This window comes from Lactuca serriola, chromosome 4 (assembly GCF_051521515.1).
Source record: "Lactuca serriola cultivar US96UC23 chromosome 4, Lser_US96UC23_V15, whole genome shotgun sequence".
Taxonomy (NCBI): domain Eukaryota; kingdom Viridiplantae; phylum Streptophyta; class Magnoliopsida; order Asterales; family Asteraceae; genus Lactuca; species Lactuca serriola.
The window spans coordinates 46016895-46044069 of record NC_136411.1 but is presented as its reverse complement, the minus strand read 5'-3'; the positions used below and the strand labels follow the sequence as shown (position 1 = coordinate 46044069).

Genomic DNA, 27175 nt, shown 5'->3' with positions numbered 1-27175 from the left:
CAAGTTATTCTGAAATGAGAGTATCAACATTTAAGTCGGTGAGTTCATAAGTATTTAGTGTCTAATGTTTGTATTTGTTTCATGAAAATATTAGTATACTTCCCAGAAAATCCTATATTTTCTACTTAAAATGAAAAGTAGTCTTTTACCCACGACCCAACTATTTGTATGTTTTGTTCTCTTGAAATAGTGTAAAATGTAAGTTTGTACTTGAAGTAGTGTAAATGTAAGTTTTCCATAATTGTAGACTATCTTTACTAGAAAAGTAGTATACTTGTTCATGTAAGAACATTATTGTATGTATGTAATGGAAGATAATATCTTTTAGTAGTTTTGTTTAAAATAAATCCACTGAAGAAATGTTTGTCTTGTAAACCAAATTGTTTAGTTAATGTTTAATGTGAATGAGGTTATAACCATACTTAATTGACTAGTATATACACGACGTTCTTCAGGCGTCGAAAAAGATATGACATTTGTCACCCGTAAACCTGTCGGTCCCAATTGTAGCTAACAGGCAACAGCCAAGGTGCGGGATTGTCAGTCCCGTATAGATCTATACACAAATTCATGCTCTCCCTCCAGGAGATTCTGGTTATATAACAAGACTTAGCAAGGATTTTGCTAAGTACCATGAAGTAGTATTTCACATTCTAGTTAACCTGTTTATGTATAGTATGTATGTGCCTTCTTGTTCTTGTAAATGAATAGTGTACTTTGTAAAGAAAAGTAATAGTATGTATGTATTGATTCATGTAATGTTTCTCTGATCTAGAAAATAGTATGAATTGATTCTCTAAATTATACCCATTATAGTTTACTAGTATGTTTGTTCGAACTATAAATGATTTGGAGAAAATACCCATTTGCTCAGCATATACAAATGAGTTAAGTATGTTTTTTAAATGAGTTTTAATACTCATGTGTATATTTAGCATGTATAATTAGGATTTAGCCGACAGTCGGACTAGTGATCCTACCCTAAACCCACAACCAAACAAGGAACAAGAGTTACAGTATTAGCAATAGTCGTAAGTCTGTTAAATCCTATTTATACATAAATATACAAATGAATATGATTTTGATATAAACGGAAATCTAAAAAGTTTAAAAAGAGTTTAAAAATTGTTTTTAACAATATTTAAGCATAAGAATTATTTTGTTTGTTTGCTTTCACATGTAAGGTGTTGTTTGTTTTTCTATAAAAACCTCTTCAAACCACTTATTGCTGCACGGCGCATCACACGTGCAGCACTTTTCCTCTCCCAGCAGTTTGTTTTTTCGAAGACTTCAGACTACAAAACCTCTGCGCGTGTGCTGCGTGGCGCAACACTTGACTTGCCTCTTCTAACCTCTTCAGCTTTCATTTTTTCTAAGTGTTTTTTTAAGAATTTTTGTATAACTTTTTAATTTTTTTTTTTTTAAATTTGATTTTCTTAAATTTTTATTTATGGATGTGACACAATTTTATTTTATAATTTCCACGATTTTTTTTTAAACATGATTTTTTCAATTTTTTTACCCTTTTATTAATAATATTTTCAATTTCAGTTGCATCTTTTTTAACGTGTATAATTTTTTACGAACTTTGTAGACAATGTTTGCAATACTTTCTTAATTTTTTTTATTATTTTCTTTTTTAATGTTTTTTAAAATTAGTTTTTTTCTAGAATAAAACTATTAGCTTCTTTTACATTTTTTTTTAAAAAAAAGTTTTATATTTTTGTTTTTTAACATGTTTTTTATTATTACTTCAATGTTTTAAAACTAGAATTATTAAATTTCGGTGTTGAGAACTATTTTCAGTTTATAAAATTAGTTTATTTAAATTTCAGTTTACTGCAGCAGTCTGTAGATGTTAAAAAACAAACATGATTCTTATTATAGGCTGCAGCCGTTTGTTCTACCTCTTCTGCTACAGAGGATTGCAGAGGTGGTCCGCAGACTTCATGAATTTTCGCTTCGAAAAAACAAACAACACCTAAGTGTTAACACAATTATATTGTGTTTTGCTTGTATTCTCCACCTAAAAACATTGAAAAAGGTAAATTATAGGTGTATGAACTCACCTTATGTGAGTGATTCGATTGAAGGTTCGATATAGGATGTTATTTCCACAAGTTAAGTCCCGTAACAAAACTGAGTCCTAAAAGCATTTCACATAATATATATGCATACAATTAGTGAATATAATGACAAGTACGTTAAGGAAATAGAGTAATTTGTAAGATTCACTTACAACTAGGAAGTGATTTTGTAAGGCTGAAATGTGTTTTCGGTCAGCCTTGGGTTTTCTGCCACATGAAGATTCAAAGGGTGTGTTCTTGGTGAAACCAAGAAGATTCAAGCGTTTTAGGTTGAAGATCACGAAAAAGGAAAGTGCTAGCTTGATGAAATGAAGAACACTTGGTGTTCTTAGCAAGATCCTAAGGAGATACAAGGCTTTTTTGGATGATAGTTGAGAGATAATGGTAGGTTTTCGGTTGAAGATCTTGAGAGCAAAGAGTGTGTTTTCGATTAGAAGGTGTAGAAGTGACGAAGTGTTTTCGGTTCCATGATCATATAGGAGGATAAGATTGATGTGACACATGCATGGGTTTGCGAACTGAGAGGATAAGACCGAGGGTTCTCAGTTGGAAACCGTTTGCAGTTCGAGGATTTAGGGCAGAAAATGGTTTACGATTACGAGGCGTTTACGGTCCGAAGAGTTTTCGGTCTGAAACTTGAAGCCTATGCAGGGGGTTTCAGTCCTAGCGAGACTTCTCGGATTTATGCAATTCACTTCCAATTTTTGTAACACTTCTAATAAAAGGTTTAAACACATATAGATTTTAAATCTAACTTAATAAGATAGATCAAAACAATAAGTTTGACATTAGTTGACCCAAGTTTGACTTTTACAATATCGAAAATAACGGGTTATCACAGAATTGAATTATTAATTACACCTGAGCACACTATATGATTTACCCAATAGATTGATGGACGTAACGGATTAAGTCCTTAATGGTTAAGTAAGAAACACTTAACCATAATCGTCATTTTATGTGAAATCCCTAATTTCACTTGGGCCTTAAGTTGGGCCTTTCTATTGGGCTTTGGTGTTTGGGCTATTAATGGGCCATCCAAAAACAAGCATATGGACTAGAATAATTTAATGGGCTTTAGGGTAAGGTCCTTGTGAGTTTCGGGCCCAATTGGAAAATTGGGCCATAATTAGGTCTTTATGATTATGAGAAATTGGGCCATATGTTGGGCTTTGAATCATAGTTGACTTTTGGGCCTTTGGATTGGGGTTTGGGCTTAAATTAAGCTAAGTTAAGGGTAAAATAGTATTTTACCCCAAGCATGGACTTATGGATATGTGTTGGGACCCAATTATTAATTGGGTGTAATTTTGATGTTGATAGATTTGGGAATCTATCAGCCAGCAACCACAACTTTATCCGCGGGACTTCAGCAGTGTGAGGTGAGTCTCCTCACTGTTTGTATGGGTCAAAGGCACCAATGCCAACCCATTTGTTTGATGCATGGTAGAAAGACCCGGGGGTTAGCCCTAGGCAATATATATGAAAGACCAGGAGGCGGCTCCTGGCACACTCTATGTTATTATGTATGGTAGGAAGACCCGGGGGTTAGCCGTAGGCATTATGTATGAAAGACCTTGAGGTGGATCCTGGCACACTGTATGCTAATTGGATAAGTAGAGTAGTATGTATGCTATTTGTCTTTGTGATGCTTGCATGGAAAACAAGAAGGTGGCTCTTGGCACTTGTCTGTGAGACCGAGGGGGTGGCCCCCGGCTTGGCAAGAAATTCCACGTGGCGGCCCGTAACATAATGGGATGACTATTTTGGCACATAGCATCTTTACTGATTATGATATATGTATGGATCATGGTTATGTTTGACAGTATGCGAGTTATGTGCTTATATGCTAGACAATATCTGGTTGAAAGAGACTGAAGGGGTAGGCCACCACCTAGATATGCTAGGCAGTATGTTGATATGTATTGTATGTGGTATTTGGGGAACTCACTAAGCTTCATGCTTATGGTTTTCAGTTTTGGTTTCAGGTACTTCGTTTTCAAAGGAAAGGAGTCGGCTTGATCGCAATGCATCACACTATGTTTTCCGCGCATGAGATCTTTGGGATTACACTCTGATATTATTTTATGATAATACATTTGGCTACTGACACTTTGGTTTTCACATGAGATGTTATTATGGATGCTTTTATACTTATGGTTTTATAACAACTTATTTAAAAATGAAATTTTTGACCTTGAATTTTGGGATGATACATGTTGGTATTGGAGTCTTGGTTTGAGGGGTTCGGGCACACTCTCGGGTGTTTCTGGACTCAAATCAAGGACATGGTATGAGAATTTTCAAAAGAAAAATCATTTTATAAAAAGAATTTTGAAAAGAACAAGGTGTGTGATGCGTGCAATCGGCTGGGCTCAATAAGTTTTTCCTAAGATACCCATACATGTTATGTTATGTTATGTTATGATATGAATTGAGAATATATGAGCTGCATGCTAGATTAGGGCTAGGGATCTAGGAAGGATGTATTATATGCCTATTGTATGTGCTTATAGATCTGCATGCTAGTACTGATTAGTCAGTGATAGGATAGCCTATTTAGGTTATGCCTGATTGTATGAGCCTTAGAATCTCAAGCCAGTATAGATTCCTGATAAGAGGATAGAATGATTTGATTGGAATATGTTGGTTAGATTTTGCATTGTCTGAATGTTGCTTGCTTTGTGCTTTGTGCTTTGTGGGACTCTTAGTGATGTGAGTTAGCTACTAAGTGAATATGCTAAGTCACATGGGATACAGGCTGGATAATCTCAGAGTGATGGACTTGACCCTATTACACAGCTCTCGTTTGAGTCTAATCGTTCTAGGGATGAGTCTTTTACTCGAAGGATTATCTAATCTAGTTGCATGTGGCTATATTCATAAGGTAGCTAGATGACATTACTGGGAATCTTTTAGCAGTTAAGGATTGGGTGGGTTCGGGAACCTAGGAAGGCCTAGGATACGCTTCGGTGGGTTAGTAGTGAAGTTTAGTGAGACTTAGGTGCATCGGTTTGAGGAAGTGACTTGGCGGATTCGGGAGGATTGTTGAGGAAAGTATGGATAAGTGTGGAAGATAGTATTGGGCTCGTGCTATTGAAAGCACCGGATCCATACTCGAATCGGTGAGAGTCTTGGAGAATCTGAGAAACTTCGGAGAGAAATTTGTGACCCGATTGGGGACATAGGATGTTCCGACTGTTGCAGCTCAACCATTGGCAAGTGAGCTAGTGAGTGTGACAGGGTGTGAGACCCTGAAGGATATGACTTCCAAGAGTTTGCAGATGCGAGATCGATTTGGAGCACCCTGGGAAGAGAGGGTCATGCCAGGTGCGTATATTAGAGGGTCCCAGGAAGAGACCCGTGACTTCTGATCATCGAGTGAAAGGCCAGCAGGGCCGGAGTAAGTGAAGCACGTACAAGAAAGTGAACAAGGTAGTTTGTCACTCTAAGGGTTTAGGTTGATACAGGTGTGGCAGGATTGATCATGTCAGCAGAGATTGCTCTTAGGAGGTAAGCCCATTATGTTTTCACTACGGATATGTGGGTCACAAAAGGCCGACTGTCCGAGGAGGAAATGGAGGAGCAGTGAAGGCGCCTGCTATGGCTATTTTGCAAATCTCTGATGGTCGAGGTATCTCAGGAGGAGGTGATCAGGACTCCTTCAGATGATTGCGGATTTGTTATTTTCTGCTACTTCTAGCTGGATACCGAGAATTGTACCACTTTGGAATTTTGATTGAGTTTGGACAAGTTAGATCTCGGGTTGGTCCTCTGCTATTGACTGGATTATCAAGGATTGTTATATGCCATTCTGCAGGCCGAAAAGTCCTTTGATGAACCTACAGATGGACGTATCTTGCGGAGTGGGTTCCGCATGTACCGTTACTATTCCAGATCTTTGTTGGGATCCGTTCATAAGTATTATTTGGAAGATTCGTTAGTCAGGAACTAGTGGGACAGTTCTCCAGTAAAGTCAGAGTTCAATGGTTCTATCAATTGTTTGGGTATGGTCAAAAGTTGTTTATGGAAGAACCTTGGAGTTCAAGGCACTACTGTTGCTAGGACAGGACTGGTAGCATGAAGATGGTAGTGTCAGTTGCGGGTGTTAGATTCATAGGTGGTTGGTCATTAGATGTTCAAGAGAATTGTATTTTCGCATGGGATATGTTCAGTTAGAGTTCAATGGTGCTGCAAGATTGGAAGTGGGGACGAGGATTCGTCGGCTAGGGTGAAGATTAAGGCTTCCAGTTGTCAGCATTGGAGGTAGACTAAGGTGTCAAACTGGGCCGGATTTCAAGAGTACTCTTCAAGATTTTTGAGGATGGGCGATCTTAGGGTTTAACTGGTAAGTGATCGCTAGCATTGGTAAGCACATGTTGTCATCAGTGTATTATTAGGAAGCAAGAAGGATTGGGAATCCTTCAATTTTGATGTGCCGTGAAGACTTAGTCGAATCTAAGTGGGGGAGAACCGATCAGGTATTTAGGAGCAGAAATAGGTGTGAGACTAGGATGAGTTTCGCATCCTTGTCAGGAAGGAAGGTGGTCGAGTGGCCGTCTTGACTGAGGATTGGGTGAATTGGGAGTTCAGAAAACGTTCCAACATTTGGTAAATGCTTTTCCTTGGCATCGGATAGCAGGTTTAGGGAACCAGGTTAGAGGTCTAATTAGAATTCAAGTTCAGTTGAGTGTTAGGTCGAGTGCTTGTTTGACCCGGTATGGACAGTGTTGTAAGACTACGGGGGTAGCCGTAGCATTCACTAACATTCAGATAGTAAGGAAAGTGTTGTAAGACTACGGGGGTAGCCGTAACATTCACTAACAATCAGATAGTAAGGAAAAGTGTTGTAAGACTACAGAGGTAGCCGTAGCATTCACTAACAATCAGATAGTAAGGAAAGTGTTGTAAGACTACGGGGGTAGCCGTAGCATTGACTAACAGTCAGATAGTAAGGAAAGTGTTGTAAGACTACAGGGGTATCCGTAGCATTCACTAACAGTCAGATAGTATGGGAAGTGTTGTAAGACTACGGGGTTAACCGTAGATTTCACTAATAGTCAATTAGCATGGAAAGTGTTGTAAGTCTACGGGTGTAGCCATAACATTCACTAGGTTGGTAGATAGCATGAGCACGTTGTTAGGACGCGGAAGGAACAGGAGTACCCACCAGTTCGGGTGCAGCAGTGAGGATATGGAAATCCACGGATTGGATTACGGAATTACCCAGATGGGTTTGATCTGGTTGAACCAGCGATACGACCATAGGAACGCCACTACGGTTATGAGATCAAGGAGGAAATGGACTGTGTAAGTCATTTGGGATATAAGGCTACCATTGGTCAGGTAGCAATCACTTTTAGCCTTGGATTTGATTACGACAGGATTCGACGCATGGACCCGATCGGTTAGATCAAAAGGTCGTTAGAGCCACAATGGCATGATAACTAGTGGCAACTAGTTCCAGAGAAGGATTTCGTTCAGACATCGTGTGAGACGACTAAGTGGGAGTCCTTTGGCTCCGCAACCGGTTGGAGCCCGATATTTCAGATGATTGGCGAACGAATTGAGACTAGGCAGGTCTCAGTAGATTTTGGAAAACATCCATGTGGCAACATAGTGCTTTAGTCAGTTCAATTTTCAAGCAGTTTCAGCGTTTGGGTTGTGTTAGTATTTATGTTTTAGGTTGCAAGTACAGACGGAATAGCTGGTTGATTGGGATGTGACAAGTCACTCATAGTGGGATTAGCTGAGCCTTAGCCAAGTATAACTGATCTGCATGGATAATTAGGTATGTGATCCTGTTTTATAGTGGGAACATCGAATTGATTAGAAGTTGAGTAGTCAATTGAGGGATAAGCGGACTGGATTCAACAATGATGATTCAGTATGAGCGGTCTGGCAATGAGTCAGACCACCTCGAGACTGCAGATTTCAGACGGAGTAGATGTGATCTTTTTGCAAGGAATTCGATCATCTGTGGACTTTAGGGCCTGATAGGTGCATTTTATGCACCTATTTTGCATGATTATTTCCGTCTTTTTATAGCATTTTACTTCATAATACTTGCGTTTAGTTGATTATTAGGGTAGTTGCATATTTCATTAAGAATGTCTGGTACTTCACTATATTTGATTTATTTTGCAGGCATTATGGAGCATGAAACGTGGAGCTTGGATTCTTGGAGCTTTGGAGCATGCAGAGAAGATGAACCGGTCATTCCATGGAGGAAAGCATGAAGACATAACCCGAGTCGTTGTTGCATTATCTTCATAGCAAAGGATTACGTGTGAAACACGGTCCTTTTCACTTTGACACGGGTCGTGTTTGTCCTTTATCATCTCATATTTGAGCAACATGACTCGTGGTGAAGCTAGATTGAAGATGGAGTCTACAGTGAAGACTTTTTGGAATTTTAGCAAAAAGCATGGGTCATGCCAAAAACACATGGTCAAGACAAATGGCCATGCCAAAAACACATGGGCAAAAGGCATGGCCATGCCAAAAATGCATGGCCTTATGGCAAGTCACGTGAACTTTAATAAAAGAGGAGGAGACGTCATTTTGAAGGGGATAACGGTTTTGGGAGTAGTTTCTGGCGATCTAGGGCAATTTTGGGAGAATTCTTGGAGCTTTTGAGAAGACTTAATCATTGCAAACATTTGGATTTCATTTTTGTAAGGATTAAACATCCCAATTCCATCTTTATTCTTGTTTGATTTGTTCTTAGCCATGTGTGGCTAAGAAACCCTAGTTTCTAGTTCTTGTTCAAAACATGTTGATTGCTTGACTTGAAGCATATGATTTGATGTTTGATTTGTGATTCTATTCTAGTGATTATGTTTTTGTTTAAACTAGAATCCTTGAATTTGATTTGTGTTTGATTGGCCACTTTCATGAATTGAATTTTTGTGCAGTTAATTAACTTTTAGGGCACCTAATCGTTCTATTGAGTTAATAATTGGTAACAAGCAATAAGTTTTCTTATTGTAAAACATATATCACATGTTTTCACACTTCCGAGCGTATGAGAAGAAATGAACATTGTTGGGAAGCTTGTACAAAACTTAATGCGGTTTTTCAATACAATCTAAGAGCGTGTTTAGGTTGAATTAGTAAAGCTAGGTCTAATCAAAGAGCGTGTTTTGGTTAGATAATTTGGCAAGCGAGAGTTATTAGAGCGTGTTAATATCTTTCAGTACCAACATAGAATAGCAATCTTGAATTACATCAAGTCATAATCAAGTTGAAAAACAACATTGAGAACTAGAACTAGAACCATTCAATCAATTTGTTTACAAATCTATTTCATTTTGTGCATGCTTTTAAAGTAGATTGTTATTTAGTTATTTACTTTTGCAAACAAACCCCCCTTTGTGACCAAAGTACCTTGTGCAAAAAGGTATAGACTTTTATTCTGTGTCTCTGTGGTTCGACCCTGCTTGCCTTGTACTACTTTTTAGTGCATTAAAGCAGTGTATTTGGAGTCTATTGTACCCCTATTATTTGTTGGGTTTGACATGCCTAACAGGGCCTTACGAAGGTTGGTCATGGTTAGCCTGGGAAGGCTAGGGTGTATCCAGGATTGTGGCCATGCTACTTGGGTGGGTTGGCGTGTAAGGAATGGTAAGGAATGATTTTGAGGACGAAATCTAATTTAAGTGGGGGGGGGGGAGTTGTAACACCCCGTTTATTAAATAAATAAATTAATGAATGTATAGTAGCCATAAAATCGATAATTATATAACAAGGTATTGGTCTCGAGGAGCTAATTGTCACAATTTTAGAAGTCGGGAGTTAAAAGTGTAAGTTTCTGATTGGTTTCATAAATATTTATGAAGGCAGGGACTACTTGGTAATTATTGGGACTTAATTTGAAGGGTTTTTGGATGGCTGGGGTTAAAAAGGTAAAGTATAGACTTAGTTTGAAAAGAAGTTGGGAAGGAGGGACCAAAGGTTAGACAAAAGTTTATATGATTAGGTATTAAACTCGTCACTTTGCTTCACCACACAAACCCTAACCCTATTATGAAGGACCAGCCGCCACTTACACCCTCCATCCTTCAGTCGCTACCTCCTAGCTACCATTGAAGATGAAGACTGTCGGAGCCAACCCCTTTCTACGTCAGAAAGAGAGTACGACATTCGGAGGAATAGTTGCTGTTGTTAACTGTCGAAGCCCAACCGTCATTGCCGCCACACCTCCACTGTTCTCCTTCTCATTCTTTATGTCACCACCCGTAGCCACCGAGTCTATTGTCGGTACTGTCCCAACTGTCTTCGACTACGACTCCATTCCACAGTAGCTAGTCGCTGCCACTGCCATCGTTCGAGTAATCTTCTATTTCAGTGCTCCAGTCGAGATTCGCTGCCATTAGAAGGGACCAGCTGCACTCGTATGGTGAATGGGCTCGCGTTAAGGTGTTGCTGCTTCACCGTGAAGTGTTTTTGTATGTTGTGGGCCAGAAACCAAGAACAAGAACCACCATGGCCGCCAGTCATGGTGGTTGCCACCGCTTCCATCTCCCGTCGCCATCAGCCACCGTGTGGTGGTGGTTGTGTGTGTTCTGGTGTGTATGAGTACATTTGGGGTGTTTTGTATGACCGGAAAACCAAGAAAAGCTACCATCACCACCGTGAGGTGGTGGCTGCCACCATCTACCACCGTCGGCCACCACAAGGGTGGCTGTGTGTGTTTTTCTATTAGTGTGTGTGTTTATTTTTTTGGGTTAAAGCATTGTAAAATGTAATTAGAGATTAGAATAATGAAAAGAAACTCATAACCACCACCGTGAGGTGGTGGCTGCTGCCACCAGTCGCTGTGTTGGGTGGCGGTGTGCTTGTTTGTGTTTGGATTTTTTTTGGGATGCTTGAACAAATGGACTAGAACCATAACCACCACAGTGGGGTGGTGGCCGCCGCCGTGAGCGGTCATTGACCACCACTACCCGAGGTGGTAGTGGGTGGTGCCCGACTTATGAAACCCTAGTGGGCCTAATAAAACCCTAATTGGCCTAATGAAACCCTAATGGATCCAAATACATAGCTATTGGGCCTAATTGGGTTGTGATTGGGTTGAAAACCCTAATTTTGGAATTATTGGTTTGGACTTATCGGGACCCACATTTTGGGCCACTGGAATTGAATTATTAATTACACCTGAGTACACTATATGATTTACCCAATAGATTGATGGACTTAATGGATTAAGTCCTAAATGGGTTAAGTAAGAAACACTTAACCCTAATCATCATTTTATGTGAAAACCCTAATTTCACTTGGGCCTTTGTATTGGGTTATTAATGGGCCATCCAAAAACAAGCATATAGACTAGACTAATTTAATGGGCTTTAGGGTAAGGACCATGTGAGGTTTAGGCCCAATTTGGAAAATTAGGCCATAGATGGGCCATAATTGGGTTTTTATGATTATGAGAAATTGGGCCATATGTCGGGCTTTGACTCATAGTTGACTTTTGGGTCTTTGGATTGGGCTTTGGGCTTGAATCAAGCTAAGTTAGGGGTAAAGTAGTCTTTTACCCCAAGCATGGACTTATGGATATGTGTTGGGACCCAATTATTAATTGGGTGTTATTTTGATGTTGACAGATTTGGGAATCTGTTAGCCAGCAGCCACAACTTTATCCGCGGGACTTCAACAGTGTGAGGTGAGTCTCCTCACTATTTGTATGGGTCGTAGGCAACAATGCCGACCCATTTGTTTGATGCATGGTAGGAAGACCCGAGTGTTAGCCCTAGGCAATATGTATGAAAGACCAGGAGGCGATTCCTGGCACACTCTATGTTATTATGTATGGTAGGAAGACCCGAGGGTTATCCCTAGGCATTATGTATGAAAGACCAGGAGGTGGCTCCTGGCACACTGTATGCTAATTGGATAAGTAGAGTAGTATGTATGCTAGTTGTCTTTGTGATGCTTGCATGGAAGACCAGGAGGTGGCTCTTGGAACTTTTTTATGAGAACGAGGGGGTGGCCCCCGGCTTGGCAAGAAAGACCACGTGGCGGCCCGTGACATAATGGCAAGACTATGTTTGGCACATAGCATCTTTACTGATTATGATATATGTATGGCTCATGGTTATGTATGACAGTATGCGAGTTATGTGCTTATATGCTAGGCAGTATTCAGTTGAAAGAGACTGAATGGGTATGCCAACACCCAAATATGCTAGGCAGTATGTTGTTATGTATGGTATGTGGTATTTGGGGAACTCACTAAGCTTCGTGCTTACGGTTTTCAGTTTTGGTTTCAGGTACTTCATTTTCAAAGGAAAGGAGTCGGCTTGATCGCAGTGCATCAAACTATGTTTTCTGCACATGGGATCTTTGGGATTACACTCTGATATTATTTTATGATAGTACGTTTGGCTACTGACACTTTGGTTTTGACATGAGATGTTATTATAGATATTTCTATACTTATGGTTTTATAACAACTTATTTAAAAATGAAATTTTTGGCCTTGAATTTTGGGATGTTACATAGTAAGTTCCCCAAAATACCACATACCATACATAACCATGAGCCAAACATATCAGACATATCCAATCAATCAATAAAAGTGCTATGTGCCAATCATAGTCTTGCCATTATGCCACGAGCCGCCTCATTGTCTTCCTTGCCAGGTCGGGGGCCACAACCCTGGGTCTTACAGACAAGTGCCAGGAGCCACCTGCGGGTCTTCCATGCAAGCATCAAAAAGACAACTAGCATACAATCTACACAACTTAACTAATTAACTGCCAAAGTTCAGACTCTGGTCTTGCATATAGTTTGTCACGAGCTGCCTCCTGGTCTTTCATACAAACTGCCAAGGGTTACCCCTTGTCTTCCTACAATACATAAACCAAATAGGCCAGCATTGGTGTCTTTGCCCCATAGAACGGTGAGGAGACTCACCTCGAATGCAGAAGGTCGCTGAAAGAAATCCCTAGCTGTTGCCCTGACGATTTCTCTGGGCTATCAATATCAAGATAACACCTAATTAGCAATTGGGTTCCAAACTAAGATCCATAAACCATACTTGGGGTAAAATGGCCATTTTACCCCTAACCCAACTTGAACCAAAACTGAGGCCCAAGTCCAAAAACCATAAAGGCCTAAAACCAAAAGTTACACAAAGGCCCACTAATGGCCTAATTTTCCAAATTGGGCCCAAAAATTCCCTTATTCCAACAGTTGATCTCAGATGGCCCAAAAGGCCCAAAGCAACAAAGTCCAAATAGGTAGTCCAAAACCAAAATGACACCATAAGGCCCAATAAGGCCCAAATCAGCAGTACCCACATCTAATGTCAAGTCCAAGCCCAACAACCAAAAACTCCACTGATCAGACGAACGCATGGCGTTCGTTGCCGGACAAATTGATGGGGACTCAAGACGGAACGCGCTGCATTCCTAGGGGCTACGCACGACGTTCAAGGCTAAGTTCTAAATTCTCATTTTAAGGACTTAATCCATTAAGTCCGATGTCTAGAACCCCATAATAGTCCCATAACAATGAATTAACCCATAAAGTCGAAGGCTTTAAGCCTTTTCATGGCTTAAAAAAGCCCAACACCAAAGATGAACCCCAGAGGTCAAAATCACACCAAAATGTCTTAAAAACTTCTTAACACCTTAAGACCTCAATCCAAACTTCCGGATCTGATTTCAAGGGACTTCTTAAGTTATAAAGTTTCCACTTTATGACTTAACATAACTCAATGGGATACAAATCAAAACCCTAAGTCCCAAACTTCATCAATTGACTACCAAATCATGCATGGAATGTTTATACCAATCAAGATCCAAACTTTATGACTCTATAACCTCAACAAGTACCAAATATGAAGCTCAAAGGTTCTGGAGTAACTTCTATTCACAAGAACCACCTCAAAGGGACCAAAACCATAACAAAATACCACTTAGCTAGATCTACATGAAAGAGTTGTCAAGGTTGAGACTTTATACCTCCAAAAGATAGATCTAGGTGTTCAAAGCTTGGATCTAAAAGCTCCAAGTCAAGCAATGACTCATAAAAAAGTTCTTTATTCTTCCTCAAGCACCAAAAACACACATAAATCACTTTGAAGCTCGAGAATCACTTAAATGGAGGCTAGGTTTTCGTTCTTAGGGTTAGAGAGGATGGAGGCTGAAGGAAATAATGGTTGGAGGCGAGTTAAGGTCTTTAAATAGGGTCCAAGACCCTAATTTAGGGTTTTAATCTGGCTTGACGAGCGCAACGCGTTCTCTTGGGAACGCAGGGCGTTCCTAAATGCACTCATGCCCAAATTACCATGTACGCCATGCTCACCTGTTTTGGCCCAACACCCCTCTAACTTCAAATGGTCATAACTTTTGCATCCCTTATCCGTTTTCGACGTTCTTTATATCCAAGAAAAGGTAACGAGAATCCCTACACTTAGATAAACTTTATTTAGTCTGAAAACCAACCAAAACTAAATCCAAAATTCATAAAAGACTGAATTATCAAATTACGATTATACCCTTGACTCTGAAGACACAATCGAACACTTGGATCACTTAACCCATAACACCCACACCCGAGAAGGTCCAAATTCTTCCTTCCCTAAGGCCCTAAGCCTCATGACCACTGAAGATTGGGCCGCAGCCCCGAATAAAGAAGCAAATCCGAAACCGAGTGTTACAAGTTTAATAAGTTTAAAAGAAACAACCCTTAACTCATTAGTTAAGGTGTGCACTCGTCCAAAATTTAGGAAAATATGACCGCAAACTCATTCCACGGTTTCATGTGGATGCCACATGTCTCCAAAATGTTGGTATTTGTTACCAAGCCTTAAAGCCGATTTTGGATGTGATGCTACTACCTTATTTATATTATTGAAAAATGAGGACCCTAATAAAAAGGGACTTGTTTTGGAATGTGAAGAACTTTGGTTGAAAATCTAGAAGCATATGTATTGCATTTTTGTTGATTTTGAAATGATCACTTCACTGCTTCTTATTCCTATATAATTTATAAGTACAATGGTTTTGAAAATGTTTTTGAGATTGAAAGTTTGAAATTGAAATTGGATTATTTCATCATCCAATTTCATTCTAACTAATTTCATATTACTATTAGGCTACCAAGTCTAATGATTAATGAAGATTAATAAAAAACTATATGCAAAGACCTTGTGATTTTTTAATTATATGCATATAATTTATTTTAGTTATTACTTTTGATTTATTTGTTGCAGATGATTTGACTAATTTTAAAACAATATGAATTTGACGGTTTATGACCTAATTCCACAACTAAGGGTGCGTTTGTTTCACATAATTCTTAAGAGATTAGAAGGAATTGGAAATTAAAATCTATGGGAGATTGTGTTTGGGTTACCAAAGGAATGAAATTAAATTTCCATAATTACCATTTTATTCCTCATTTGAAAAAAATTTAATTCTTTCACTGTGCATCATGAAAGTAGATTCAATTCTTCCATAATTACCATTTAACGTGACTTTTGCCTTTATTTATTATTATTTTTTTTGCCTATGATGAATTTTTTTGTGTCCTTAAATTATTTAAAATTCATGGTAGTTATTTTTTTAATTCAAATTTTGTAGAAGAGTTCAATAAAAAATGTTGTAATTAAATAAAACTTTATCGTGTTTATTAAAAAATATAATTATTTACAAAAATCATTAAGGGTATTTTTGTCTTATTACAAAAATTTATTTTCCAATTCCTTTATGAAATCAACAAACTCATCAGAAAACATATTTCATTCCATGTCAATCAAACATATTACATTCAGATTCCAATTCATTTAATAGATTCTATTCTTTCCAAAAACATTTTTTGAACCAAACACCCCTAACTTTTTTTATAAAAATATATTGATTTTCTAAAACAAATGGAACATTCAATAAATCTTCCCTAATAAATGATTTTTTTTGTCATTTGTTACACTCCCATTCAATTTGCCAAATGTCATTTTGTGGTTATTTTGAATTAATTTTTTTTTTCCATATATCATTTTATTAGTTTTTCTATTTTATTAAATTTCATATAATATTTTAATATAATAATTACAATAAATATAGTAATAAATGAATATCAATTTCATTAATTAACTTATCTTTTAACTTTAAAATTATCAAATTTAAAAGCTTGTTAGTTTCTTTTATTCATTTAAATTATTTGTTTAAATTTAATAAATAAAAAACATTTTTATTATAATAATTTATTATTTTTTTTATTTTCTTATAAATTTAAAGTTTTCAAATATTTTGACCTTTGTATTTAATTTTCTTTTAAACTAACTCATATAATATATAGGTTTTACAATTAGTAACAAATATATTTCGAATTCGCCAAGGAGTATCCTAATTCGCTATTGTGGAATACCTGATTTTTGGACTAGTATTGTATAAAAATCGAAACCCAAAAACAATCAATATATTAATAGAGTATCCTAATTCGCTATTGTGGAATACCTGATTTTTGGACTAGTATTGTATAAAAATCGAAACCCAAAAACAATCAATAAATTTATTAATAACGTGTTCCGAATTTTTTGGTGGAACTAAACCAACATTTTTTGTGCTCTGATACGCATTGTCGTTACATTCGCCGTATTAATTGCTTTTAAGAGTAGGGAACAGCTTGTCCATTCCCGTTTTACGCCCAAATCGTTCTCAGTAACCCTCAATCGCTTTTGATCAAGACCGATTTAGCCCTACATTCCCAAGATTTATCAACTACGGAACTAGGGTTCTTGACATCCGAGGTAATTATCTTCTATCCAGTGTACGATTTCATTTCCATTTTATATTCTCGTGATTTACTCGAAGAATGGATTCATTTCGACTCCAATCATAATAGTTCCTTTAATTTCGGATTTTCATGATGATTTGGCACGAAAATGTGGATAAAATTTTCAATTCTGTCGATTCATTATGGTTCAACGCTCTCTGGATTTACCGTAGGTACTCATAGAGTGATTTGTTTATTAGGTTTTGCTACAACTTATGAATTCTTATGATCGCCGTGTATGAATTTTCTTCACAAATTTCTGTTGACGTATCTACTTCTTCCTTTCGATGGAAGGGTGACCATAGAAATTAATTGTAGCTTTGTGTTTCTACTTATTAGTTCTTGTCGTAGTCGCAGCTTAACATTGCTCGAGAATGAATTGCTGTTTTAGATGGATCATTCGGTTCAAATGATCATAATTCATAACTTTGTGCGATGCATGTGGTATATAGGATCTTCATCTGGACTTTAAGCGAGCGGGATCGAGTTTGAGCATCACATAGATTTCAAGTTGAAAATGGCGACACCCTCCTTAATTCTCAACTTCAAATATCTCCAACTTCTGATCTTCTTGTTCGCATCAAAGGCATTTGCCATTAGAAAAGACACCAGTTTCCTAGAAACACAATTCTGCAGAACAACAGTTCAAGGAAGATATTTAATAACCGATCATACAGGTTACGTATGTGATGCCCTATCACTAGATCCAAAATCACACTGCTGTCGACTAAAAAGAGATCAATACAGTTGCCAAGGCTGCAATCTTGTTTCACAATGCTGCAACTCCTATGAATACTGTGTTTCTTGCTGCCTAAATCCTCAACGAACACAAATCGATCAAGCAACAAGGGTCAAAATCGCCAAACCAGTAACTTCAGGGACTTATTCAACTCTTTTCGATTACTGTGCTGGAAGGTGTCGTCATAATTCCGAAAGTGTCGTTCATGAAAACGCGTATCTGAGTGAATTCCATCATTGTTTTGCCCCACCATCAAACAATTCGGTCGGAATCACTGATTCCCAGATTGAAGTCAGACTGCTTGGGATTAATGTTATTGTTGGAAAACAAGGGGAATCGTGTGATTCCGTTTGCAAATCAATAGGGCAATCGTGTGTTGGGAGCAAATTCGCGCTTATTAATCAATGTGAAATTATGCAAAAGTATATGAAATGTAGAGGATCATGTCTTGCAAGTATAGGAGCTGATCAACCTGCTGAAGTTGTTGAAGATGCCCCTAGAGATTTGAATCCTGGTGCGTGTTTATACACACGAAGACCTTCATTGCTTTCTTGTGATGGATCTCATCAGTATACTAGGAGACTTTGCCCCTGTGCTTGAATAAGGTAATTAAACATCAGAATCGTTGTTTTTGTTGTGTTATCAATTCTTCATTTATTACAACTCTTATAACTCTTTATTTTCTACTTTGATTCAGATTCATTTCCTACATGATGATTGATGATCGACCCAATTCAAGTGTGAATCACAAAGTGAGGCTGCTTGCATTATGAGAAGAACTGAAGAAGAAAGATGATTGTGTTGTATGATGAATGTAATGCTACCAAAAAGATCAGGTTAGTTAAAGTTGTGTACTTGTCATCAATCTAAATCCATTACTAACTTGATGATGATCGAATGGGAAGGTGTAGTAAAGTTTTGTGTTTGCCAGAAAACATTTTTTTATTAATGAAAATTCTTTTACTCATGATATAGTATGTGGTGCATCATTTAGTAACCATTGGAAAAATTTAATGCAATCAATATAGAATAGAATATGCTATTTTGTTATTAATGGAAAGAGATTTAAATACTATTTGACTTAGTAGTCAAATGATTTTTTGATTTGTATGACATGAATTTTCAAGTTAGCCTAGCAATTTAAATCTAGATGCTCGTGTGTTAGTGTCATTGACTTATTGTCATTGTTATTGTATTAGATATGATATAATCAAACCATGGGGACGGGATTTGTGAAAATTTCTTTATAGGGATGAAACTTACAGATTGGACCAAACTATATGGACGATTTATGTAGCTACTCTTATTTATATTTGATGTTATGCAAAAAGAAGGGACACGAAGGCAAATATACAAATACAATGGTCTGGTTGGGCCGTTATATCCTGCATTAATTAATGTGTTGGGTTGGCTGGTCCGTCTTTTGGTTAACTTGGCCATCAGATTTTTGATTGTTTTTCTGTTAAAAATTGCAAAAGTTCAGTTGTGTTTTATACGATATAAGAGCCAACAAAGCGAGGAATTGGTAAAAACAATTCAATATGGAATCAAGCGATATAATTAAGAAATTGACAAACAACTCAAAATGGAACTGTGTCAACATAGATTGGGTTGTATTTATCTCAACATTTTATGTCAGGTTTTTATTTATTTAAAGAGAAATTACAAAAATGACTAATGTGGTTTGTAAATTGCTTTGGTCATTTCCGCTATAGTTTGGTTGCGGAGTTCTTCCTGTCAAATTTGAAAAACAAAACTATTTTACTTTTAATATATATTTTTTACTAAATTATACGAGTGATATCTCTTGTAGATGCCAAAAGATATATTCAGTCTCTTCTAAAAACTTAATTCGGAGACGTGATTTATATTTTAAAAAGGTGCAAACTATGTCTCTACAATCATGAAATGGCCATATTGATATTTTTCATTTATTTTTGGTGTTTATTGTTTTTATTCTTTTATTGAAATAAAATTAATATATCCGTAGTCCAATAAATCGGATATCATAATTTATCGCACCACCACCGGAAACAACCACCTCGACATCTCACTGTCATTGCCATCACTGCCATTGCCACCAGAAACAACCACCGCTTCTTTCTCTCTCTCTCTCATACATACATACATACATACATACATACATACATACATACATCATCCTCCCAAACAAATGAAATTCCAATAAAACCCTTGGTAATTTCAAAATGATAGGAGAGGGACTTCATTTTATTTTAGATTAGGTCAAAGGATCACACAACAATCAACAATGACATCTGACATGTATATATACTCCAATCACAGACATGAGGCGCACGCAAGTAAGCTTTGAAATCCATTCCATGTTTTTGTTGTTGCAAATATTTAAACACATAAATCGGATATCATAATTTCGGGAACCTAGGGTTGATTGTTGAAGGAGCGTGACCTATAAATAAGATGAACAATGTTTTGTGGCCTGGCCCACTCATGAAAATTTCCAACAGAAACACTACAACTAATCAATTTCAATCGAGATTAACCCTAATCCGAAGGCGGATCATTATGTAGAAACTCGTCGACGGTGGAAGGAAACTCAACTCCGTCACCACCACCACCCACCGAAACAAATGCAGCCTTAGCCAAAAGCAAATGTGCCAGTCTCAGAGGCTCTCTTCCGCCATTATTCAACAAGTATTTGATCCACCCATCCAACCTCTCGACTTCCTTTTTGCATCTTGGCCCTTTCACCTTCACAATCCTATCGTAAAATTCATCATCGCCAAAATCAGGTATCTCCGGTCCTTTTGCGTCAAAATCAGACAACTTAAGAACCCGAATCATCGCATCAATGTCGTCAACCGAACTGTTTTCAGATAAACCATTCTCCGAATCCTTCAATTGATTAGGGGTTCCACCGGTGTTTGATGGGAACTTGTCTATATCGTCATGAGAGAGGAATTCTTGAGGGGCTTGTTCGATGGAGTTGTCTTGGAAGGTTGACGAGTTGTTGGTAGGTTGGTTGTATAAGTAAATTGGGGCGCTGCTGAAAGATTCCGATGGTTGTGTTTCAGAGGTTTGTGGCTGTGGCTGTGGCTGTGGTAGCGGCGGCGGAGGCAGAGGCGGTGTCGGTGGATTTCCGTCGTCGAGCTTTAAACGCTTCTCTACTTGTTTCAGAGAAGAGAAGAAGAGTTTGTGAGGGGGTTTCATGGCTGTCGTTCTAAATTTATAATTTTAAATTAAAAAACCACATCTGTATTTATAGTTTGATTCAAGAATAATCCGATTTTTTATATATATCTTTTAAGTTTCAATTTCAATCTAATGCTGGTATAAAAAGTTTTGTTTAGACAATTAAACTTTATTTTAGTATTGAAGTAAAACTTTAATTAGGTATTATATTTATGAACAAACTGTTGATATCCATCTAAGATGTTTTTAAGTGAGAAAGTCTTCCAAGTGTTTGATTCATTTCAAGAACTGAAAGAGTTCTTGATTAATCAAGAAGCTAAAGACCTCTCATGGTTCTTTACATATTTGACTCCTAGATGCCAAAAGTCAAAAGTCAAACAACAGATTCATCTTCTTCATTCTACATGAACAACAATTACTCCTATTTATTTCAAACTAAACAACTCTCTACACTCTCAAAGCTCTCTTCTCTAACTCACTTCCTGTGTTCATCGACAACCCCAATGAATCTGCAATGCTTCTCACTTCTGCAATCATCGCAACCACATCATTCAACTTGTTGATTGCTGACCCAACACCCTGTTTTCAAAACAACATAAATAATATGAACAAAAACTTGTTACACATTAAAAAAATTGAGGGTTTACAAAATTTTCTAAAAAGAAAATGAAAACATGCACTCACCACTCCCGAAGCACCTGCAGTTATGGCCATTGGTGCCGTAACCGCACTTAATCCAGATGCACACATCACCGGGATCTTCACAGCACGCGAAATTGTATACGCTGCTGCTAGCGTTGGATTCGCCTAAATTTTCACAATCAACGATAACTAATATGCATAAAACAGGACAGGACAGAACAGAACAGGTGTGTGTAAAATCTAGTTTACCTTTTCAATCAAACCAAGAACACCGGGCTTTGAAGGATTGGAGCATTTTCCTCCTTCAGTTTGAATAATGTCAACACCTTCTTGTTGCAATTGCTCCGCAAGCTTCGCCTGTAAAATTAAATTTACATGATGACTGAAATTTATATTGTTCATAGAAGAATGGATTTTGATCTTTATAATAGATAATTACTTGATCAGGGAGGCTTAGTGTGTGAGGCACAGTGACAGATAATGTCACAAATGGAAGAATTCTTCGTGTCTCAACAGTTAAGTTCAGTATCTATAGAAAAAGATGAATCAACAGTTAAGTTCAGTATCTCAACAGTTAAGTTCAGTATCTGATTAATGTGATATCTACAAACCTGGTCGGGTGAAAAGACAATGCCAGCATCATAGAATGAATCATAGTTCCCAATCTCCACCTGCATTAACATTTTGAATTGCCATATGTTTCTTCAATTTTCATGAAATTTAAGATAACAGATTAAAATATCAAAAAGTTTAAGTAAAAACCATGGAAGCTCCAGCTTCTACAGCAGCAAGGAAAGCAGATGGATCTACTGACGACACACAAATCTGCATACGAGCATATGATTATGAACATATTTCAAGAAACGAAGAAATGCAGAAGGAATTAATGAGTTAATGATTACTATTAACATACAGGGAGAGAAGTCAAGCTGGTGACGAGCTTCACCAACTCTGGATCACAAGCTATATCCACATGAGTAGCTCCACCCTGTTAAAGATCAGTAATATCACAGCCTATTGCATATATGAACCAATATACGAGCTTTAACGTACAAAAACTGAAGAACTATGGTTAGAAGAGCAATAATCAAGTTCTAGATTGAAAAAGAGGGTAAAAGAAACTACCTTATCTGCAGCGATAACAACAGAAGCAACGTTGTCTTTGTTGAAATTCTGCAAGCCTGAAATGATCTGAATACCAACCAAAACGTTTAATTGCAAAATCCAGTGAAAGTTAAATTGTTGAAATCAAAGCAATCAACAGAAAATAATGAAATTATCGGTGGTTAATTAGTAGAAGAAGGTTGGGGTGTAAAGAGAAGAGGAAACCTTGAGTGCTTTTCTTTCATGGAAGGATTTGAGAATTGCTTCTTTAGGGACTGAAAGAGAAGCTCTGGGAGTGAAAGAAAGGGTTGAAGGGCGTTTTGGAAGCGGGGGATGAAGAGTATTGGAATTGGGTTTCAAGCGGGTGTAAGAAAGGAGAGAATTGGGTGTGCAGATTGAAGAACTCATCTCTTTCTCTTGCTTTCTTTTACTCTGTTGAAGTTGGGAGGCAAAGGATAGGAGAAAGTTGCAGGTTTATCCTAACCCAAGAAGACACTACTTGCCAAATATTTTATGATAAATATTTTCCTTTTGTGTTAAAAAGAGGGTAAATTGTAAGGGTGAACAAAATTTTATCCAGAAACCGAGAAATTGTTAACTCAAAACTAAAATAGAAACTGATTTGAGTTTTTCAAAAACCAAAAAATTAGATTCAGTTACGGTTATAGAAATGTAGAAAAAAAAATAATAATAAAATAAAATAACAGAAAAAAAAAAAAACGAACCGAACCAAATATTAAGAAACATATGTATTTTATATGAAAATAATTCATATATGTACAAATATAAGGATGAACATCGGAACCGGGTACCTGCTTTTGGAACTGGAACCGTCTCGGAACTGCCGGTTCTTGAACTGAAATTGCCTTAAGCGGTTCCAGTTTCGGTTCCTAAAGTTATGGAACCACCTTAAGCGGTTCCAGTTCCAATTCTCATTTTTTCGGAACCGCTACTTGCTGGGTACCCGCCGAAACCGGTTTAGAATGTGTGTGTGTGTTACTAAGACCGGTTTAGAATATATTGGTCCGATTTTGTCCCTCTTTGGTCCGAATTGATTCGATTTGGATCAAACTAAGTTATGGTTTTATCAGTGAAAGTTAACGTAACCGGGTTACCCGCTCCCAGAATCGGAACCGCCGGTTCTGTGACTGGTTCCAAAAATTTAAGAACCGCCTAGAGTGGTTCCGGTTCTTGTCAAATGAGGTGGGTACCCGTCTATGCTCATCCATATACATATACATGTTTCATGAGTTATAAAAACAAATAGAAGCTACCGCCCTCCTCATGCTTTGTTAGTCAGCTACTTAAAAGCATCATATATCTTTCATAGATTGAAACTCAGTAAATCTTCTCTCTTATGACCTATATAAGCAACCGCCATCCTCATGCTTTATTAAGTTTTAACTTTGAGTCCCATATCGGTTGAGGAATCAAAACTTCAACCATCTTCAGTTTTATTATATAAGTGATGACTTGAGGAGGTTTAACAAAAGGCTTAAGGTTTGACTTAATAAAACAGATACCAACCTGGAAAACCATGCAAAAAACCGAAAACATAGAAACCAAACGTTGGTTTGGTTCACTTTTTAGAAATGCTCTTTGGTTTGGGTTTGATTTATGTTAAAGCTCATGTAAAGTGACCCATGCTCACTCCTAGAAAATTATAAAAAGATATTTTTTTTAGACTTATGGGTATACACACCTTGCCATGGAACGGTACTGATGTGGAAGCTTTTATACGACATGCACACCATCTTTGGGTAGCGTGGAAGTGGGATGTGGCTAGGGGTGTTCAAATATATCCGATACGAAAATCCAAAACTTCGATACGAAAATTTCGGATATGCGAAATTTGGAAATCCGTATTTTCGTATTCAGATATGGATAGTCATTTTATAAATTTTTGGATATTTTGGATATCCGAAATCCAAAATTATGTTTTTCCCTTTTTTTTTTCTATTTTTTATTCAATAATGTAAAACACCATTAAAAATAAATCAAAATCCATTTATTTTTATTTATTAGTTAATTGATCTTTACATTATTAAGTAATAACTTAAGAATATTGACAAGAAAGTCCAAAGATATAGTGGACTCATGGGGAAAAGAGAAAAATAGCTCCCCCAAAGTCATATATATAATAAAAATTAAATATAAAAAAGATATATTGTTATAAAATTCACTATTAATATTAAAAAAAATACAAATATGGTCAAAACATTATAAAAAAACTAATTTAAAGAAAAATATTTCTCATAACATTTTAGACAAGTTAGTTTTTTCTCTATATAATTATATTATATATACTCTAGAAATTTTGAGTCCCTTAGAGACATGAGCCCTAAACAACCGCCCGAATTGTCTACAATTAGGGCAGGGCCTAAATATTGATCAAAATTGATTAATTACATTTCATTTATGTCTATTCATGCATTAGAGCCATTTAATAAGTGAACCAAAAGGAGTTTCACATTTAGTTTTACTGGCATAATGATATTTATTGATTAATTATGTACAACTCATTATGTACTTTACAACTTTTGTCATGATTAAGTACATTTCTATTGGATATAAGAGGCTAATTGGTGTCATTATTTCATTATGTAAAAGAAAATACAGAGATCTTCCTCTTATATATAATGCCACAAACAGTCCCTTCGGTCTTACTTTTTCTATATTGTATTTATGTATGTAAAGATTATGATGTATTTTCGTTTCGCTTTTGGAAAAAATGTTGGTTTGCTGTTTAGAAAGATACTTAATCAGATTGACAAAGAAACAATAAAAATTGATATCCAAATTCGAATTTGAAATTTCAGATATCCGAAATTTCAGATACAAATTCAGATATTAAAATCTACTATTCAAATTCTGAATATCTGAAATTTTGGATATCCGATTTTTGAACACCCCTAGATGTGGCCTCACAACACACGAAACCTTCTTATGCTTCTTTAATGTATAATCTTTCATGCATAAAGTATAATTATCGATTTGGTGATGTAAAGTGGTGAGACCTTCCACATCGGCTATTGCAAAACTAATTTGCAATGCTACATCACAAAAATCAAATGTCATGTGTACTTTGTCTTTCAGAATTTGCAAGACTTGCAAACATTAATTGTACAAATATTTAAATCAAAAAACTTTATTCCACTAATTTCTCTTTCCAAAAATTGATTTCTTTCTCCAATTATTTTCTCTTTCCAAAAACTAATAAAGTGATGGTGAGTTGGCATGCATTTGCAAGATGGTACCCCTTGCACCAATGGGAATGCTTAGAGTACTTATTAGGTAAATAGTGAGGGTACTAATATGGCATTGAGGTGGTAGTATTTTTTTGTTTGGTGGTGTAATATTTATACCTTATGACCTTATATTCACTTATAAATTTATTATAACTAGTGGTGATGATAAATGTTTTACTATTGATCATATAAATTGAATAAAATAATATCAATTGTTGGTATGTAATATTACATGTATAGTTTAGGAGAGATGACATATTTACTAAAACAAATAATAAGAAATTATAGAAACCACAATGAATCAAACTGTAACTTAGTCTTCTTGTCAAAGTTATCAAAATTTGGACTTAAAGTGAAAAATATTTCAAACCATAGGGACCAATAGTGTAAGTAACTAATTTCTTTCAAATTAAAAATTACACCGACTAAAAGTGTAGTTTCAGAAAATCAAAACTGTAGAAGCCAAAAATGTAATTCATGCAGACTAAAAATTTCAGGGGCCAAAAATATAATTCCACAAAATTAAATTAAGTGTATTATTTTTATTTTATTTTTGCAAATTAAAAATGTACATGAACTAGAAGTGTAATTCCAAAAATTTAAAACTATAGAGGCCAGAAATGCAATTTAAGCAAGCATGGGGATCAAAAATATAATTTTAGAAAAAATAAAAAAAAAACATTACCAAAAGTATCATATTCTTGAATATGGTAGAAGATAAAAGTAGGTTCCGTTGAGATTCCAAAAGATATAAAGATCTTCAGATCAACATCAACCACATATTTGATATTTTTAATTTGCCGTTTTAGCGCTCCGGCATATCGACGCAGCGGGAGAGTTATAACCATAAATGATTATTCAGCGTCGTCCGTTTCTTTTCCCCATCATCTTCCCCACCACCATAACCGTCACCGCCACTACCATTACCATCACATCTGCCACCAACCGACCTTACCTCTGTGCCACCAACCGACTCCACCACTGCCACCTTCATCATATATACCATTGTCACCAACCATCATAATCATATATGATTACTTAATATGTGAACAAACATATATATATATATATATATATATATATATATATATATATATATATATATATAATCATGTATGATTAGGAATATATGTATAAAAATGTATAATAATATATGATTATACTTCTTTGTCATATAATCATTTATGATTATGCATACTTCGCTGATGCCAGTACGCTAGAGTGTTAAAGCGGCAAATGAGAAATATATAATTGAAGTTGAATCTCAAAATCTATTTTTTTAGAATCTCAAGTGAACCGTGCCCTTAAAAGCTATATAAAATTTTCTAGTATAAGATTAATTTTTTTAAATCAGCTACTATTTGTCGACGATACTCCTTCAATTAGCATAAATTAAT

General features: G+C 36.5%; 2 protein-coding genes across 3 annotated transcripts; one reads left to right on the top strand and one right to left on the bottom strand.

Moving 5' to 3' along the window:
- Nucleotides 1-16655: 16655 nt before the first annotated feature.
- Nucleotides 16656-18583, top strand: LOC145101471 (glycosyltransferase family protein). 2 transcript variants are annotated; one of them, XM_079038674.1, is made up of 3 exons: nt 16656-16848; nt 17327-18218; nt 18311-18583. In XM_079038674.1, the coding sequence occupies exon 2, from the start codon at nt 17392-17394 to the stop codon at nt 18211-18213; it is 822 nt and encodes a 273-aa protein (XP_078894800.1). In that variant the 5' UTR covers nt 16656-16848; nt 17327-17391; the 3' UTR covers nt 18214-18218; nt 18311-18583. The 2 variants fall into 2 exon arrangements, with proteins under 2 accessions (XP_078894800.1, XP_078894801.1); XM_079038675.1 differs by having other exon boundaries at nt 17232-18218.
- Nucleotides 18584-21027: 2444 nt separating this feature from the next.
- LOC145101470 (uncharacterized protein ycf23-like) lies at nt 21028-23043 on the bottom strand. Its single transcript, XM_079038672.1, has 9 exons — nt 22756-23043; nt 22552-22617; nt 22340-22414; nt 22189-22251; nt 22038-22097; nt 21866-21955; nt 21676-21783; nt 21469-21591; nt 21028-21363 (listed from the first exon to the last, which is right to left on the bottom strand). The coding sequence occupies exons 1-9, from the start codon at nt 22936-22938 to the stop codon at nt 21232-21234; spliced, it is 900 nt and encodes a 299-aa protein (XP_078894798.1). The 5' UTR covers nt 22939-23043; the 3' UTR covers nt 21028-21231.
- Between the last annotated feature and the right edge of the window lie 4132 nt (nt 23044-27175).